Source organism: Marmota monax, unplaced genomic scaffold (genome assembly GCF_021218885.2).
Source record: "Marmota monax isolate L192 unplaced genomic scaffold, Marmota_monax_Labrador192_F-V1.1 WCK01_AAM20220418_F8-fsc00001, whole genome shotgun sequence".
Classification (NCBI taxonomy): Eukaryota; Metazoa; Chordata; class Mammalia; order Rodentia; family Sciuridae; genus Marmota; species Marmota monax.
In genome coordinates this window covers 23,257,869-23,273,070 of record NW_026693777.1, presented here as the reverse complement: position 1 = coordinate 23,273,070, position 15,202 = coordinate 23,257,869, and the positions used below count along the sequence as shown (strand labels likewise).

Below are 15,202 nucleotides of genomic sequence, written 5' to 3'. Positions count from 1 at the left end.
TGTGGTTACATTATCAAGTCCAAGAACTGTCATTGTTAGTTTATGATTCATTTGTTTCTCCTCAAGGCTGTTTTTCATTTTACATCTGAAATAATAAAGACTCAAATATTCACTCATATAATAAGGGCATCAGTTTCCCTTAAAAACTGAACAAAATATATAAAAAAAGAAAATGATATCACTTTACATTGATGGGAATGTGCTTTTGCAAAATGAATCAACTTTTCCATTGCTCAGCTCCAACAGAGCCCAGCATGTGAACCCTGTGGGTACTAATACAGGAAAGCAGATTTAAAAACATACCCGCTTCCTTAGATTGCAAGTAAGAGTGAGGTTCCTCGAGAAGGAGTTTGCGAAAGCCGTATAAAAGTCGAGGACTTTGAGCAAGGCTTCTCGCTTGATGATGTGCAGGTCACAGTACGTCAAGGCTCGGACATTGGCACATGCATGAGCAAGGGTGGTTTCCTTCCAGAAGATGTCTCCAAACACATCACCTTTCCCTGGAAAACAGTGTAAGATACAAATTCAAGTCTCTACAGCAGTTCCTATCATATTCGCTATTGACATTCTAGTTTCCCATGTGACAATGGTCTTTTAACATAATTTAGAGCTGAGGGTACAATCCCACCTATGTATATATAACAATGTACAATACTTTCACAAGACAAGTAGAACAACATCACCCTGAATTGAGTTTTTGATGGGAACCTCGAGAGGCATGTATAATTGTTATCTAATAGAGAAGTAAAAAAATTTCATTTTAACAAATAATTTCATTATCTTTTGCCACCTTAATTTTTCCTATTCTGAGCAGAAGCAACAAAGGTTACCTCTAAGGGTTACCCTTTCTTCCACTCCTTCTAGTTAAGATGACAATAAAATGTGATATGTAAGGGCTTGTATTACAGACTTTATTAATCTGAAACTAATATTATTCAGTAACTAGGTATTGTGCTCCAAGCCAACTAAAACTTACCATGACCTAGTCCCCAAAGGATGCCCTTCTACTTAGCCAAATCTTATTCAGAGCTCCCCATACACAATTCCAAAGCTTAAGAAACTGATTTGGGATAAACATGGAGGAACAGATTTGTTATCCCATAAAATCTTTCATAAAGAATACAACACTATATTCAAATGTAGATGACTTTTTAAATTTCTAAAATCACACAAATCATCTATTCATTTTAGAGTATCATCTAGTGTTGGCCTAAACACAAGCATTCACCATTCCAAATTAAGAGGATATAGCTGTCCAAGCAAAGGGAATAAGGAAAAGTCAAATGTCCTTTTACGGTTTGAATAGGAGGTGTTGCCCCAAAACTCCTGTGTTAATGCAGGCATGTTGAGAGGTAAGATAATTAGATTATAAGAACTGAAACCTTATCAGTGGATTAACCCATTTGACGGATTAAGAATTTGAAGCACTACTGTTCTGGATGGTAACTGTAGTCAGATAGAGTGTGGCTACTTGAAGTAAGTCTCTTGGAGGTATGCCCTTGGGGATTATCTCCTGTCCCCCTTGTTCCTTCCTCACTCCCTCTGATCCTGGCCAGCACTGGAGAGTCACTTCCTCTGTCATGCCCTTCTGCCATGATGTTCTGTCCCGCCTCAGGCCAGAGCAATGGAGGCTGCCAATCATCGACTAAACCTCTGAAACCATGAGCCAAAATAAACTTTTCCTCTTGTTCTTGTCAGGTATTTTGGTCACCAGCAATGAAAAGCAGGCTGACAGAGATCCCCAAATGTCTGTCTGCTAAGGGAGTTCCCCAAGAGTTCTTGCTTCCCGAAGTGTAGCCCATGACATTCTCTGTTTGATTTCTGTGGGGAAGTTTTAAAGTGGAAAAGACAGGAGGAATAAACCCAAGTGGAAAAAAATCTTCCTAGAGACACTCTGTTGATTGTTTTCTCTCTGTGCTCCAGTCATGGAGATGAGCAAATATTTGTTATCATCAAGCCAATTAAAATCAGAAATAATGGGGGGAGGAGAAAGATAAAATCCTTCAGAACAATCACACCAACATAGAGGAAAGATAGTGTAACCCAGAGAAATGAGAGGGAAAAATGAGAGAGACAGGGAGGTTGAGTGAAAGATGTCCCACATGGGCAGCTAGGAGGCAGAAAACCATGGGGCTTGGGACTCAACAGTAAGAGGTACTCGAGGGTAGAAAGAGGAAACACACATACTATCAAGATGGTTAAAACTACCAGGTGATCATGTCATGAGCATAAAATAACCCAGCATAGGTGTTTATTTAATTTTGAGCAATTCATTTCTTTCTGGCCCTCCAAAGATTCCTTATAGTTAGTGACCCTGATGAAGGACATAGTTAATTAAAACCCACACATTTGTCCAAGGAGCATTAGAGATCTAGTATTCAATTCTAGTTCTCTAGAACTATACAGCATCAAGGTAACCTAAGGGAGACTTTACTATAGAAATTTTAAAGACAGACCCCACATCCTCTAACAAGGATGAATTTCAGAAATCTGTACATGGCATTCTCTTTGAAATAGAAATTCCAATTATAGGTATTTATTCTAATTGCATAATCAGAAATGCCAAATTTACTTACAAATATGTTCAGTGAAGTGACATTTAGTATAGTTCAATAAAACGAAGTAAGATAAAGGTCAAAGAATAAAGAAAATATGAAATATCAGACAGACACCAAATAGCATCAATTTTAAGAAGTGATGGGGAGAAGGCTCACTTTATATAAAATAGTATCACATAATACATACAGTATAATCTCATTTTATGTACCTTCCCCAAAAACACACATATACACACACACACAGAGCACGGGAGCAAATTCATTACAATGGCAAAATCTCTGTGTATTATGGGACAATGGGTAGGTCTGTCTTACAATCTGCATATATTATTTTGCAAAGATTAATAACTATTATATTATCATAGTACCTAATGCTACCAAAAAAAACAAGTTTTGAAAATATTGATTTGATTTACTTGTCTTTTCCATCTAATATCATTGTTACTCTTTCTAAACTATGCTTTTTTTTTAACCTTTTTCTTTTTCCTAAAAGGGGTGGGAAAAGAAACATTTCTTTATAATCCATTTCTATTACCCTTTCTCAAATCACCAATTCTAATACAATCTCTGGTCCATGTATAATTGCTCATTATTTTTCAGCTATTTGATTCTCACGTATGGAACACTTTAATTATAATCAAAGCCTTTGACTCAGTAATTTCATTTCTGGAAATCAACCAAAAAAGTAGAACCAATATATGTAACATTCATGGTAATGTTAGTAATCATAACCCTAGGTTGGAAAAAAAAGAAAAAGAAACTATAGGTCCCAAAACAATGAAAATTGCAAAAAAAAAATATGTAAAGTAACAATACAAAATTAAAACATGTTTTAAAATAGCATGCTTATGTTATAATGTCAAATAAAAAATGATACAAAGGATTATATGATTATGGTGAAAGCTATAATGAAATTAAAGTACTAAGACTAAAAGAATTGTCAATTAAGAAATACACCTTTTCTTTTTTTCTTAAGAATTTTGATAGAAACAAAGTATATTTTGTTAGAATTATGTTGTTATATATAGTATGTTAGTACTAATTTGTCAATTGACAATAAATTGAAAGAAAAACCAAAAGAAATATGACTAAAAGAAAATATTTAAATAATAATAGCAACTGACTTCAAGTGATAAGTTTATTGATTTCCTTCTTTGTACTCCTAATGTTTTCCAAAATTTTCTATAATGAATCTGCATAAACTTTATTTTAAAATAGCAAATATTTTTCTTTACATATTTTAGTAACACTGAATTCATAAAATATTTGCATAGATAAGCAGAATAGCAAACAAATATTCATTGGTTTTTAAAAGTGAATCGTTAACAGGTTAAAGAAACTCAATGTATAAATGTAACTTCCCCTTACCAATATAGACCTTTTTAATTGTACAGGCAATCGATATATCCTTATGTATTTTATCTAACTGATAAAATTAAAATTCTTACCCCATCTCTAATAAAATTTTGAAATTTAAATTATGTATCTTTTTGGTATCATGAGGAAATAAATCCATGCTATGGAAAAAACAATAACAAACTAGAACATTAGCTCATGACAAACTTTATCCCTGGCTTCTCTTCCAAAAACTTTATAGAAGCATAGTGAAATTAACAGATGTGAATACTTCTAATCCTAACATCTGATTTAACTTTTCAAAATAAGCAATATTAATTTTTTCTGGCATAAACTTTCCATTAGGGTATGCAATATATAAATTAGATATTAATCTGATCAGTCATTTCAAAATAGGTTTCTTCTATCCAACTTTCTGAGTCACCTAATAGGTTCTCAGTTCACAAGAACTTTTATAACACTGCTGGGGAGATAGTTGACTTGTAAGTCAATTAATTAGTTTAATGGTGCAGCAAAGGGGGCTAATGTCCTTCAAGGCATATTACCATTGTAAAGATGTGGGATTATGCATGATGGAATTTTGAATAGAGAAGCACCCTTTTCTTCACTGCAAAGATTCTGCATACTTTCAGAACTAGGAACTCCTTTCATTTTCATGACTATAGAATATTTGATGTTGCTTTTTAGGTCAGCTCCTGCTGGGTGCAAGTAGTCTCAGCTATAAACATTTTAGAGCTTGAGCGAACTAACCTCCCTCAAAAGCCTAAAATAGTAGAAAATCTCACACTCAACATGAAAGTTGTTGTTTGGTCTATTTATATTTTCTCGCTTCTTTGCATCAAGTCTTATGAAGTATTTCACTGCTAAACCACAGGAAATGGGACTGTAAAATAGAAGTTAATGTTAAAGATTCATATAGTAGGAAAATGGAAATTTAAAGACATTTCAGAGACAGAGTTACAGCATAATTTAAGGAATAATGCAGATTATGATATGTTTGGGGATTATGGTCCCCTATAGTGTTGATTTTATGCCAGCATTTGTTTTTTTCTAATGTGAGACATGTTATTTTGTGAGCTAATGACATGGATAAAAATAAATATTTAAAAATCAGTTATTCATCAGTGAGAATAGCTAACGAACGTACCCAACAGGTCCCTAACAAAAATATCACTTGAACTCTACTTAGAGGATTCCTGTGTTTATGTGGGTATAACAATAGCTATATTTGATGATTCTTCTGCACTGTGGACTTAATCGATGTACTGTATCTATTTGAGATTTATAAAATGATGCTATGAGGTACATACTGATAGTAAAATGGTTACTATAGTGAAGCAATTAACATAACTATCATCTCACATAGTTACTGTGTATGTGTCTGTGTGTGTGCATGCCAAGAGCAGTTAAAGTCTACTTATTTAACAAATATCTCTAATACAATCCATTTTTATCAATTATAATTTTCATACTGTACATCAGATTGTTTAGACTTCTTCATTGCATATATGTGCTATTTTCTATTTGCTGACCTACATCTCCCATTTCTTTCCATTCTGGTAACCATCATTTTATCTTCTATCTCTATATATTTGGCCTTTATTTGTTTGTTTACATTCCACATATAAATGAAATCAGGCAATATTTTTCTTTATGTGTCTAGTTTATTCAACTTAGAAAATGTCCTCCAGGGAATAATATTCTATATTCCATGTCACCTATATAATGATACTTACACATGCATGCTATATATATTCCCACATTTTCTTTATCTATTCATCTATTAGCAGACACTTAGGTTGTTTCCATATCTTGGCTGTTGTAAATAATGCTGCAATGAACATGGACATGGGAGTAGATGTCTTTGTAAGGTGCTGATACACCTTTAGGAATACCAATGCTGTTTTCCAAAGTGGCTGCACAAATCTACATTTTCACCTAAGTGTACTGGGATTCGCTCTTCCCCATACCCTCACTATTTATTATGTATTGAATTTTTCATAAAAACTATCCTATTAAGCCCAAGGTAATATTTTACAATGATTTTGTCTTCCATTTCCCTGATAAGTAATGATGCTGAAAATCATCTAATGTGCTCATTGGCCATTCTGTCTTCTATGGAGTAAAGTGTCTGCTCAGGTCCTTTGCCAATTTTTAAATAGTGTTATTTGTTGTTTTTGTTTCTTTGTTTTATTATTGAGATGTAAGACTTCATAAATTTTACATAGGAAATTTTTATCAGATATGTGGTTTGAAAACATATTTTTCCAGTCCATAGATTGCCTTTTCATTTTGTTGATTGTTTCCTTTGTTGTATAGAAAACTTTTCTTGTGATATGGTCACATTTATTTATATTGCTTTTATAGTCTGAGCTTTTGGTATGATATCCAAATAATAATAGTCAAGACCAATGCCAAGACCATTTTGTCCTATGCTTTCTTCTGGGAATTTAATGATTTCAGGTCTTACATTTAGATTTTTTAATTCATTTTGACTTTAATGTATAGTGTAAGATAAGGGTCCAATTTCATTCTTTTACATTTGGAAATCTAGTTTTCTGGGACCATTTATTGAAGAAACCATCCTTTCCCCATTGGTTCCTCTAAATGTCCTTGTCAAACATTAGTTGACTATGTATATTTGAATTTATTTCTGGGTTCTTCACTCCATCTATCTGTTTCTGGGGTTTTTGTTTGTTTGTTTGTTTCTGTTGTTATTATCTCAGGTATTTTTTTAATTTGTAATTTTTAAATTTTAATTTGTTATATATGACAGCAACATGCATTACAATTCATATTACACATATAGAGCACAATTTTTTATATCTGGTTGTACACACAGTAGAATCACACCATTCATGTCTTCATACATATACTTTGGGTAATGATGTCCATCTCATTCCACCATCTTCTGTTTTTAATGCCAGTACCATGCTGTTTGATTATCATAACTTTACGCTACAATTTTAAACAGGAAGTGTGATGCCACCGACTTTGATATTTTTTTTCTCACTATTGTTTTGGCTACTTAAGATTTTTTGTGGTTCCACACAAATTATAGGATTTTTTTTCTATTCTTGTGAAAATGCCATTGAGACTTTGATAGGGATTAAATTGAATCTGTATATTGCTTTGTGGAATATATACATTTTAACAGTATTAATTCTTCTAATTCTTTAACACATATATCTTTACATATTTGTCTTCTTCTATCTCCTTCATCAAAGTTTTAATTACATAAATCTTTTACCTCCTTGGTTAAATTTATTCCTATGGATTTTACATTTTATAATATCTTAAATAGGATGTTTTCATAATTACTTTTTCAGGTAGGTCATTACTTATATATAGAAATGCTACTGATTTTTGTATGTTGACTTTGTATCCTGAAACCTTACTGAATTCATTTCTTAGTTTTACCTGTTTTGTTGTATAATCTTTGGGGTTTTCTACATTTAGGATCATGGGAATAATTTTACTTCTTCCTAATTTGTATACCCTTCTTTCCTGCCCTTACTTTCTGACTGCTCTTGCTAGTACTTCCAATACTATGTTTAAAAGAAGTGGTGTGAGAATGTGCTTCACTGCCTTATATTATGTTAGTGGAAAATTTTTCAGTTGTTTTCTATCCATTATGATGTTGTCACTACTAGATCTGCCTTATAGGAAAAGCTTACAGAGTTCTTCTACCAGAAAGGAAAGGATGAAAAATACAGTCGTGAAAACATTTGAAAGAATGAACTCAGGAGTGGAGATGAATACATAATCAAATTCAGAATAGTTCATCATGGTAGTGGTGGTGTGTAAATTTTTCAGATCTCTAGTATGAAGATTAAACTTTGAAATAGATGAAAACAACTTTATAATAAGTTATTAATGAATATATAATATAGAAGATGTAAATTTTAACAATTAAAATATAAATTTTGTGTGTGGAGGGATAATGTCTAGAGAATTTTTATGCAACTGAATTTGTTATCAGATTAAAATAATCTATTATAAAATATTTCATATAAGCCTCATGGTAACCACACAGCAAAAATGTAGAGCAGATACACAATGGGAAAGAGAAGGAATCAAAACTTAGCACTTCAGAAGATCACTAAATCATAAAGGTAGAGAATAAAAGAGGAAGCAAGAAGCTACAAAATAACCAGAAAACAAATAGCAAAACAATAACACTGAATGTAAATTGATTAAACAATGCAATCAAAAGACATAGAGTGGCTGAATGGGATTTAAAAAAGAACAAAAATTAACTACATAATGTTTACCACCAATCCATTTTAGATTTTAAGGACACTCACTGACTGAAAGTAAGGGGATGGAAAAAGATATTCCATGAAATATTGACCCAAGGAGATTAGAAGCAGCTATGCTTAAATCAGATAAAACAGACTTCAAGTCAAAACTGCTATAAGAGACAAAGAAGTTCATTATTTAATAATAAAGCGGTCAATTTGTCAAGAAGACATAGCAATTATAAATACATGTGCACCCAACAACGGAGCACTTAAATATATAAATATTTATGAATATTAATGAAGACGTGGACAGCAATATCACAATACTAGGGGACTTCAATACCCTACATTCAGTAACAGGTAGATAAAATAGAAAATTACGAAGAAAATATTGGACGTGACTATGTTCACTTTGTTAGTCATTTGCAATAAGTAAACATTGCAGCTGGCTCTTATAAAAACATATGCACAAAAAGTCATTCTTAACCTAACAAGATGTTTTTAAACAATATTATTTAATATTATTTTAAATAGACTATTTTCAAACTACAGGTGTCATAAAATAATATTTTCAAGGGGGAATAGAAAGAACAAAAGAGTAATCATTAAGAAATTATATATGTGTGTTAGAATAAAAGCTTTTAAAACATTTAAAAATTATGTCTTTCAGTCTTTTAGTGGTATAAATCCAAAATTATTCTGTTGAAAACAGTTATAATGAATTAAAAACTAAAGGTACTTTGAACAAAATAGTAGTTCATTTTTACTAGAAAGAAAATAACTGATTTAGCTCATGTATTCTTATTTATACAAAGAAAGAAAAACTCTCCTTCTTTTATTAAATAGAAATAAAATGAAATATTAAGAGGTAGTGGTAGTTATCTTTAAGAAGATGGAAGAAATGATAATAAACAGACTGAGAATCACAAGTTGGGCACTGTATTATGAATGTTAGTAGGATATTATAAAAAAAGAAATCCAAGCAAAAAAATAAATTGAAAATCAGTTACATCTTGAAACTATTATTTTCTTTTTATAAGAAATAACTTGGAGTTGATAATCTTAATAATATTAAGATTATAATCAAGTTTTTAATTTTTGCATCTGTCACACGAAACAAACAATGATTATCCTGTTCACAACATTGAATTAATGCTTCTGACATCCTAGCCCTAACACTCACTCTAACCTATTGAGTGAGCAATCCCACTGCTGGGTATACATCCAAAAGAATTAAAATCAGAATCTCAAAGAGATATCTACGCCTTCATGTTTGTTATAGCAATATTCAAAATAGGAAGATATAAATGCAACTTGTGTCCATCAACAGATGAATGGATAAAGAAAATGTGGTATATAGACACAATGGAATATTAATGAGTCTTTAAAAAGAAGGAAATTTCACCATTTGCAATGACACTGATGAACCTGGAAAGCAGTATATTGAGTGAAGTTACAAAAGTAACTTAAGTAAGTTACAGAAATGCAAGTTAGTCACAGAAGGACAAATACCACATGATATCACTCATATGAAGTATCTACCATCGTCCAGCTCATATATGCAGAGAATACAATATTGCTTGCCAGGAAACAGAAACAGAGGAAATGGAAACTTGCTGTTCATTAGGCATAAAGTTTCAGTTATGCTAGATGAATAAATTATAGATATCTGCTACATGGCATAGAGCCTATAGTTGACAATATGGTACTGTGAACTTTATAATTTGATAAGAAAGCAGATGTCATGTTAAGTATTCTTACCACACACACACACAAAAAAAATTAAAAGCACACAAGAAAACTCTGGAAGGTGTTGGGTATGTCTATTACCTTAATGGCAGTGATGGTATCATGAGTTTTGCATATGTCCAAACTCACCAAATTATACCCAGGCCCTGCCCGTGGAGATAATATTGACTCTTAAGGAAAGAACAAAGATGCCAGCAAAAAGGACTGACTCAAGTCCCGAGGCCTGTGTAGAGGACTCTACCTGCAAACAATTTGTGGCCGTGCTTGTTATTTTATAACATTCTTAAAAGATTAATGTCTGCTTTAATACTCACTTAATTGGGCTGTCAACTCTTCTATGACTCCAATGAAAGATGGAAGCAGAACTTAATATCTCTATCTTATGTTCTAGGGCTCATGAGATTCACATTCTCTTGAGCCTTAAATACCTCTTTAGTGGAAAACGAGTCACTTGGAGGAAGCCCACATTTTTAGATACTTAGTACCTGACTTAGCCAGCTTATACTTTGACTAGTTTCTCCAATAACATTTGGTGAAGGATTTTTGTAATATATACTGTTAAGGTACAGTTCTTAGCAGTGTTATTAGAGAAATCTTTTTAAATAAAAGGAAACAAATTGATAAATGTAATATAGGCACTCTGGTTTTTGTTTCAGACTAAGCCAAACAATTGTACAATTTCAAAATACTATCCAAAAATTCCTGTTATCAAAGCATAATTTTTATAATTTAATGCTCAAAGCATGGACATAGAATCAGAGATCTGGACTCAAAACCCATGCCTACCTTACTTGGTGTGATCTAGGGTGAGTCACTTGATATTACGTCTCAGTTTCAACTGTAAGAAAACCACAATGTTTAGTTCACAAGGTTAACCAAATGATTTGATGTAATGATGATTATAAAACAATGAGTGTTTAATAAATAACTATTGGTATTTTAAGTCAGACTTCCAATGGTCCTGAGTATATACTTCAAAAACACTTTAAAAATTTTGGTAAGAAATATTAAAGTCAAAATTTGTCATTAGACTTGATATTTTACTTAGGTATTGGTGAGGCTCATTTACTAACTACAGATATGATTTTTTTTTCTTTAAGCCTTTTAATTTTTAAATGTTTATTTTCTAAAAAGATTAATCAGAATTTTTTAGAACCATCCATTTCTAGTTTCTGGAAAAAGCAAATGCCACTTTTAGGAATTACAGCTAAATCCTATTCAATAGGTGTCATTTAGTTTTCCTACCATGGTTAATGCAAGGGTATCAATTAGATTATTTCTCAGTAATAGGGATCCCTGATAGAGAACAAGAAAGAAGAAACATTACAGTGTTTAAAGAGGCCTGAGATACTTAGAATACCTTGACCCTTCCTGTTTTCTGTATTCAAAATGCCCAAGTAACAGCAAGAAAATGTTTCCCCAGCCCATAAAAGACCTAAGCTAAAGCTAGAAGTTTTCAGAAAATACATATTTATTATAAGCATCTAGACAAAAGAGAAACAGAAAGCAATCAGTGTTTCAACATAAAATACAGAGTAAATGGAAATTGTGTTAACAGAACACAACATAGGTGTGTTGTGTTTGTTTGTTTGTTTGTTTGTTTCATTTTGTTTTGGTACTAGGTATTGAACCCAGGGGGTTTTAATCACCTAGCAACATCCCCAGCCCACCCTTTTTTTTTCTTTTTTTGAGACAGTTCTCCCTAAGTTGCTTAGGGCCTCACTAAGTTGGTGATGCTGGCTTTGAACTTGCTGTCCTCTTGCCTCAGCCTCCCAAGCCACTGGGATTACAGTCACCACCAGTGCCACCACACCCAGAGCAATATGATATTTTTGATAGGAACCCAGAATTGGGGGGGGAAAAGTAGAAAAAGTTCAATGACAGAGTAAAGTATCATTTGGTGCCCTGAGCAAACCTTTACTGAGAACCTGTTTAAGGGATCCTATTACAGAGGACAGTGAGAAAATAATGAGCAAAACATTTCAAGTGCTCACTGCACAAGGGGAGGGCACACAGGTAACAGATAAAAACAGGATGCACGAATAGCCCGGTAAGACATCCACACTGGAAGTACCTACCCCAGACTGGGATGAGAAAGGAGAGAGTAAATGATGAAGCAAGAGACAGACAACTAAAAAGACTAGGAAAAGTGTTCTAAATAGAAGTGGCACTTGCAAAAGCAGTAAGTGTTTGATAGGATTCAGGCTGCTTCCTACAATCCAGTGTGGTAAGAACAGGATAGGTACAGGGAACGGCACAAAATATACTGGGAAGAACGGCAGAGGTCAGGGCCTAGAGGGTCTCACAGGCCAGTCAGGAGATACATTTTGATCTTAAGGTGCTAGAAAGCCATGGTAGGAATGCCAATAAGGAGGTTGACATATAAGGCAATTGTCATGGGAAGACATATCCAAGATAGGATTAAGAGATACCAAGGACAAAGACTTAGTTTTGAAGAGTACTGGGAGAGGGTTTGAAGTTGAGCCTAAACTACTAGAATTGTAAAGATTTGTATTTCATCAAAAATAATCTAAAGGCTGAGGAACTCTGAAAGTACACACTTTGAATCCCAAATAAATAATGTTATAAATGTTTCTCAGAATATTTAAAATAGAACAAGCTTGTATTTGAAGAGACAAAAAAACCAATTGCTTTACTCAATAAAAATGTCTGAATGAACAGTTTATCTATATAATATGTAGAAAAATCCTAAACATTTCACAGTTCAGCGTTTAAAAACACAAAAATGTGGACATACACAGAAAAACAATTTTTCAGAATTTGGGAAAGGCCTTTCTAAGGATTTAAAGTGTGAATCATTTGATGTCTAATAGCAAGCATACAGGAAAAAATCTTAACCACAGCATAAAAGTCACATTTTCACAGATTCTCTAAATAGCAAAATATTATTCATTCACATTTCAGATTGTTTTTTCTTTTTGGAATAAAAATAAGCAGACTTTGAATTTTGTGAACCATAATTTATAAGTTTTCTCAGATAATGTACATATGTGTATAAGAGATGGATTTTAAATTACAAGTGCTTATTTAAATTGAATCTTGATCCAAGTGTTAAAACCATCTTTCTAATATTTCTAAGTTTATTTAATTTGTCTTTCCTTTCCTCTCTTATTCCTCCTTCCCTCAAATATATAAAAATGTTTGATCTCTCTACCAAAACCCTTCATACACAAGCATAGTTGTTTTAGGAATCTGAAGTTACAAATAGGATCCTCAAGGTAGAGATTATCTTAGTTTAAGAACTTTAATCCTGTGATTCTAATAATCAATGAAGAGAGAAAAGATGAAATGTGAATACAACAAAACAAATGTCTTAGGAGTAGGGTCTATTGTTAGTGGGGAAATGCTATTTTTATAGGCTCTGAAAGGTACAATATACTTGTCAAGACAGTTAGAAGTAACCTGGCTATTTCAACCATACCAATAAATCTGTTCGCATTAAGTAATTATAGAGTAGGAACTAAAAAGTAAGAAGGCATTAAAGAATATAAAATATTATGTATGCATCATGAACTTAATTTGGAATTCTTTGTGTTTCAGAAAATGTGGGAAGGTCAAAAAAAGGTGGAGGTGTAAGAACTGAAAGAACTTCAAGTTGGCAAAAGACACGAACTGCAATTATACTCAAATGCCCTATTTAGAAAAACATCTTGAAGCCGTCCTCAGGTGTTAAAAGAAGGAGGTATTTGTTGACTACATTTTTAATCTTTCCATTAATTAGTTATGCTTCAGAACTTATTCATTAAACTCCTTAGCACTTTTGACACACTAAAGAATTACGTACCTACCAAGAGACTGTAGAGAGGCAAGGATCCAAAAGAATAAAACTGCACCTGTTTTTGGATTCAGAGATTCTAATTAATTTTGAAATGACCTCCCTTCTCTACTTTTCAACTGGCAAATGTTTTGGTGTCGGAGACAGCAAGTCCTGCTAAGTAAAGATATAAAAACCTGATGAACTTATTCATTAAGGTAGAACCTAAAAAATAGATGGATGAGTAGATGGAGACAAAAATTACAGTATACACCCTGCTCATACTTAATATTTTTCTTTACCAAAAAATAAGAAGAGAAAGAAAAACTAAAAGAAAGAGTCATCGAACTGTCAGATGTGATACTGGTTAAACTAGAATTTCCCCTCCCCCTTCCTTAAAACAGTACTCAAACATTTTGAATGTCAACCAAAAAACAAAAACAAAAACCCAATCTAATTACCTCTCAGTTGAATTAGTCTTTCTTAGAGGCCTATGGAAAAAGAAGAAAGAAGGGTGCCAGAGAAATACCCATGCAATTTGACTCATGAATCCAAGACATGAAAATTTCTCCGAATCACAAGATTTTTGAAGACGAAGAACAAAAAAGCACACACTCCAAGAAATAGAATGTGGCAGATAGATGACAAGGCTGGTCCAATACCCAGGGGCCCCGTGTTCATTTTTACTGTGTCATTGGGCAGAACCAGTTACCATTTTATTCTAAAATGAAAGGAAAATGCATTTTGTCTGTCTCACTGAGCAAATGATTCCATTTTAACAGACCCAGCCCAGAGGCACTGTACTCCGGGCTTTCTCCAACCTTCTTTCAGAAAAGGAGTTACCAAGGTGCAGCTGTAATGAAGAAAATGGTGCAAAACAAACGACCATGCATCTACAAGCTGAGGTAATTTACGGTGACAGTACTCACTCTCATGCAGTATATTTGATGTCTGTTTTCCCACCACCCCCCATTGACATGAACATTCAGGAAAATAAAAGACATCTGTCTCTTATCCTCCTCTTTAAGCAAACAAGAATGGTTGCAGAATGGAGATGCTTTGTTTTGCCACAAAGGATCATGTTGGTGATGTGTGCACTTCTTATGAAGCATTATCTATGCTTCCTTTATTCTCCAATTAACAAAGCACACAAGCACTAAGGAGCACTAAGCACACCCTGAGCACTAAGCACACAGAGGATTCCAAAAGCGCTGTGTTCTTTTTCTTGCGAATGCATTTTTTAAAAACAGCTCCTAGAAGAAGTTTAATTGTAACTGTAATGTTTGTAAGCAGTGAAGAAAAGGTTTACAAACAATGCTGTTCAGTCATTCACAAGCCTGGTCCATTTTCTATCACTCGATTTTTTACAGAAACTGTTTTCCTAGGAAAGGTCATTTCTTCTCGATTCTGAATTCTGTCTTCTTCAAGTAATTGTGCCTTTTGAAATCAGTTTTTCATTTTTGTGTTGGACTTGAAATCAGTTTTCAGTTTTGCTTTTATAGTTTCTAAAAATCCATCGG

At 33.1% G+C, this 15,202-nt stretch overlaps 1 protein-coding gene across 1 annotated transcript in view; it reads right to left on the bottom strand.

Moving 5' to 3' along the window:
- The window catches only part of Kcnh5 (potassium voltage-gated channel subfamily H member 5), a 303,814-nt gene that overhangs the window by 68,143 nt on the left and 220,469 nt on the right, over window positions 1–15,202 (bottom strand). The window contains exon 10 of the mRNA XM_046461686.2: window positions 304–500. Coding sequence (XP_046317642.1) covers window positions 304–500 — 197 coding nt within the window. The remainder of the gene's footprint in view (window positions 1–303; window positions 501–15,202) is intronic.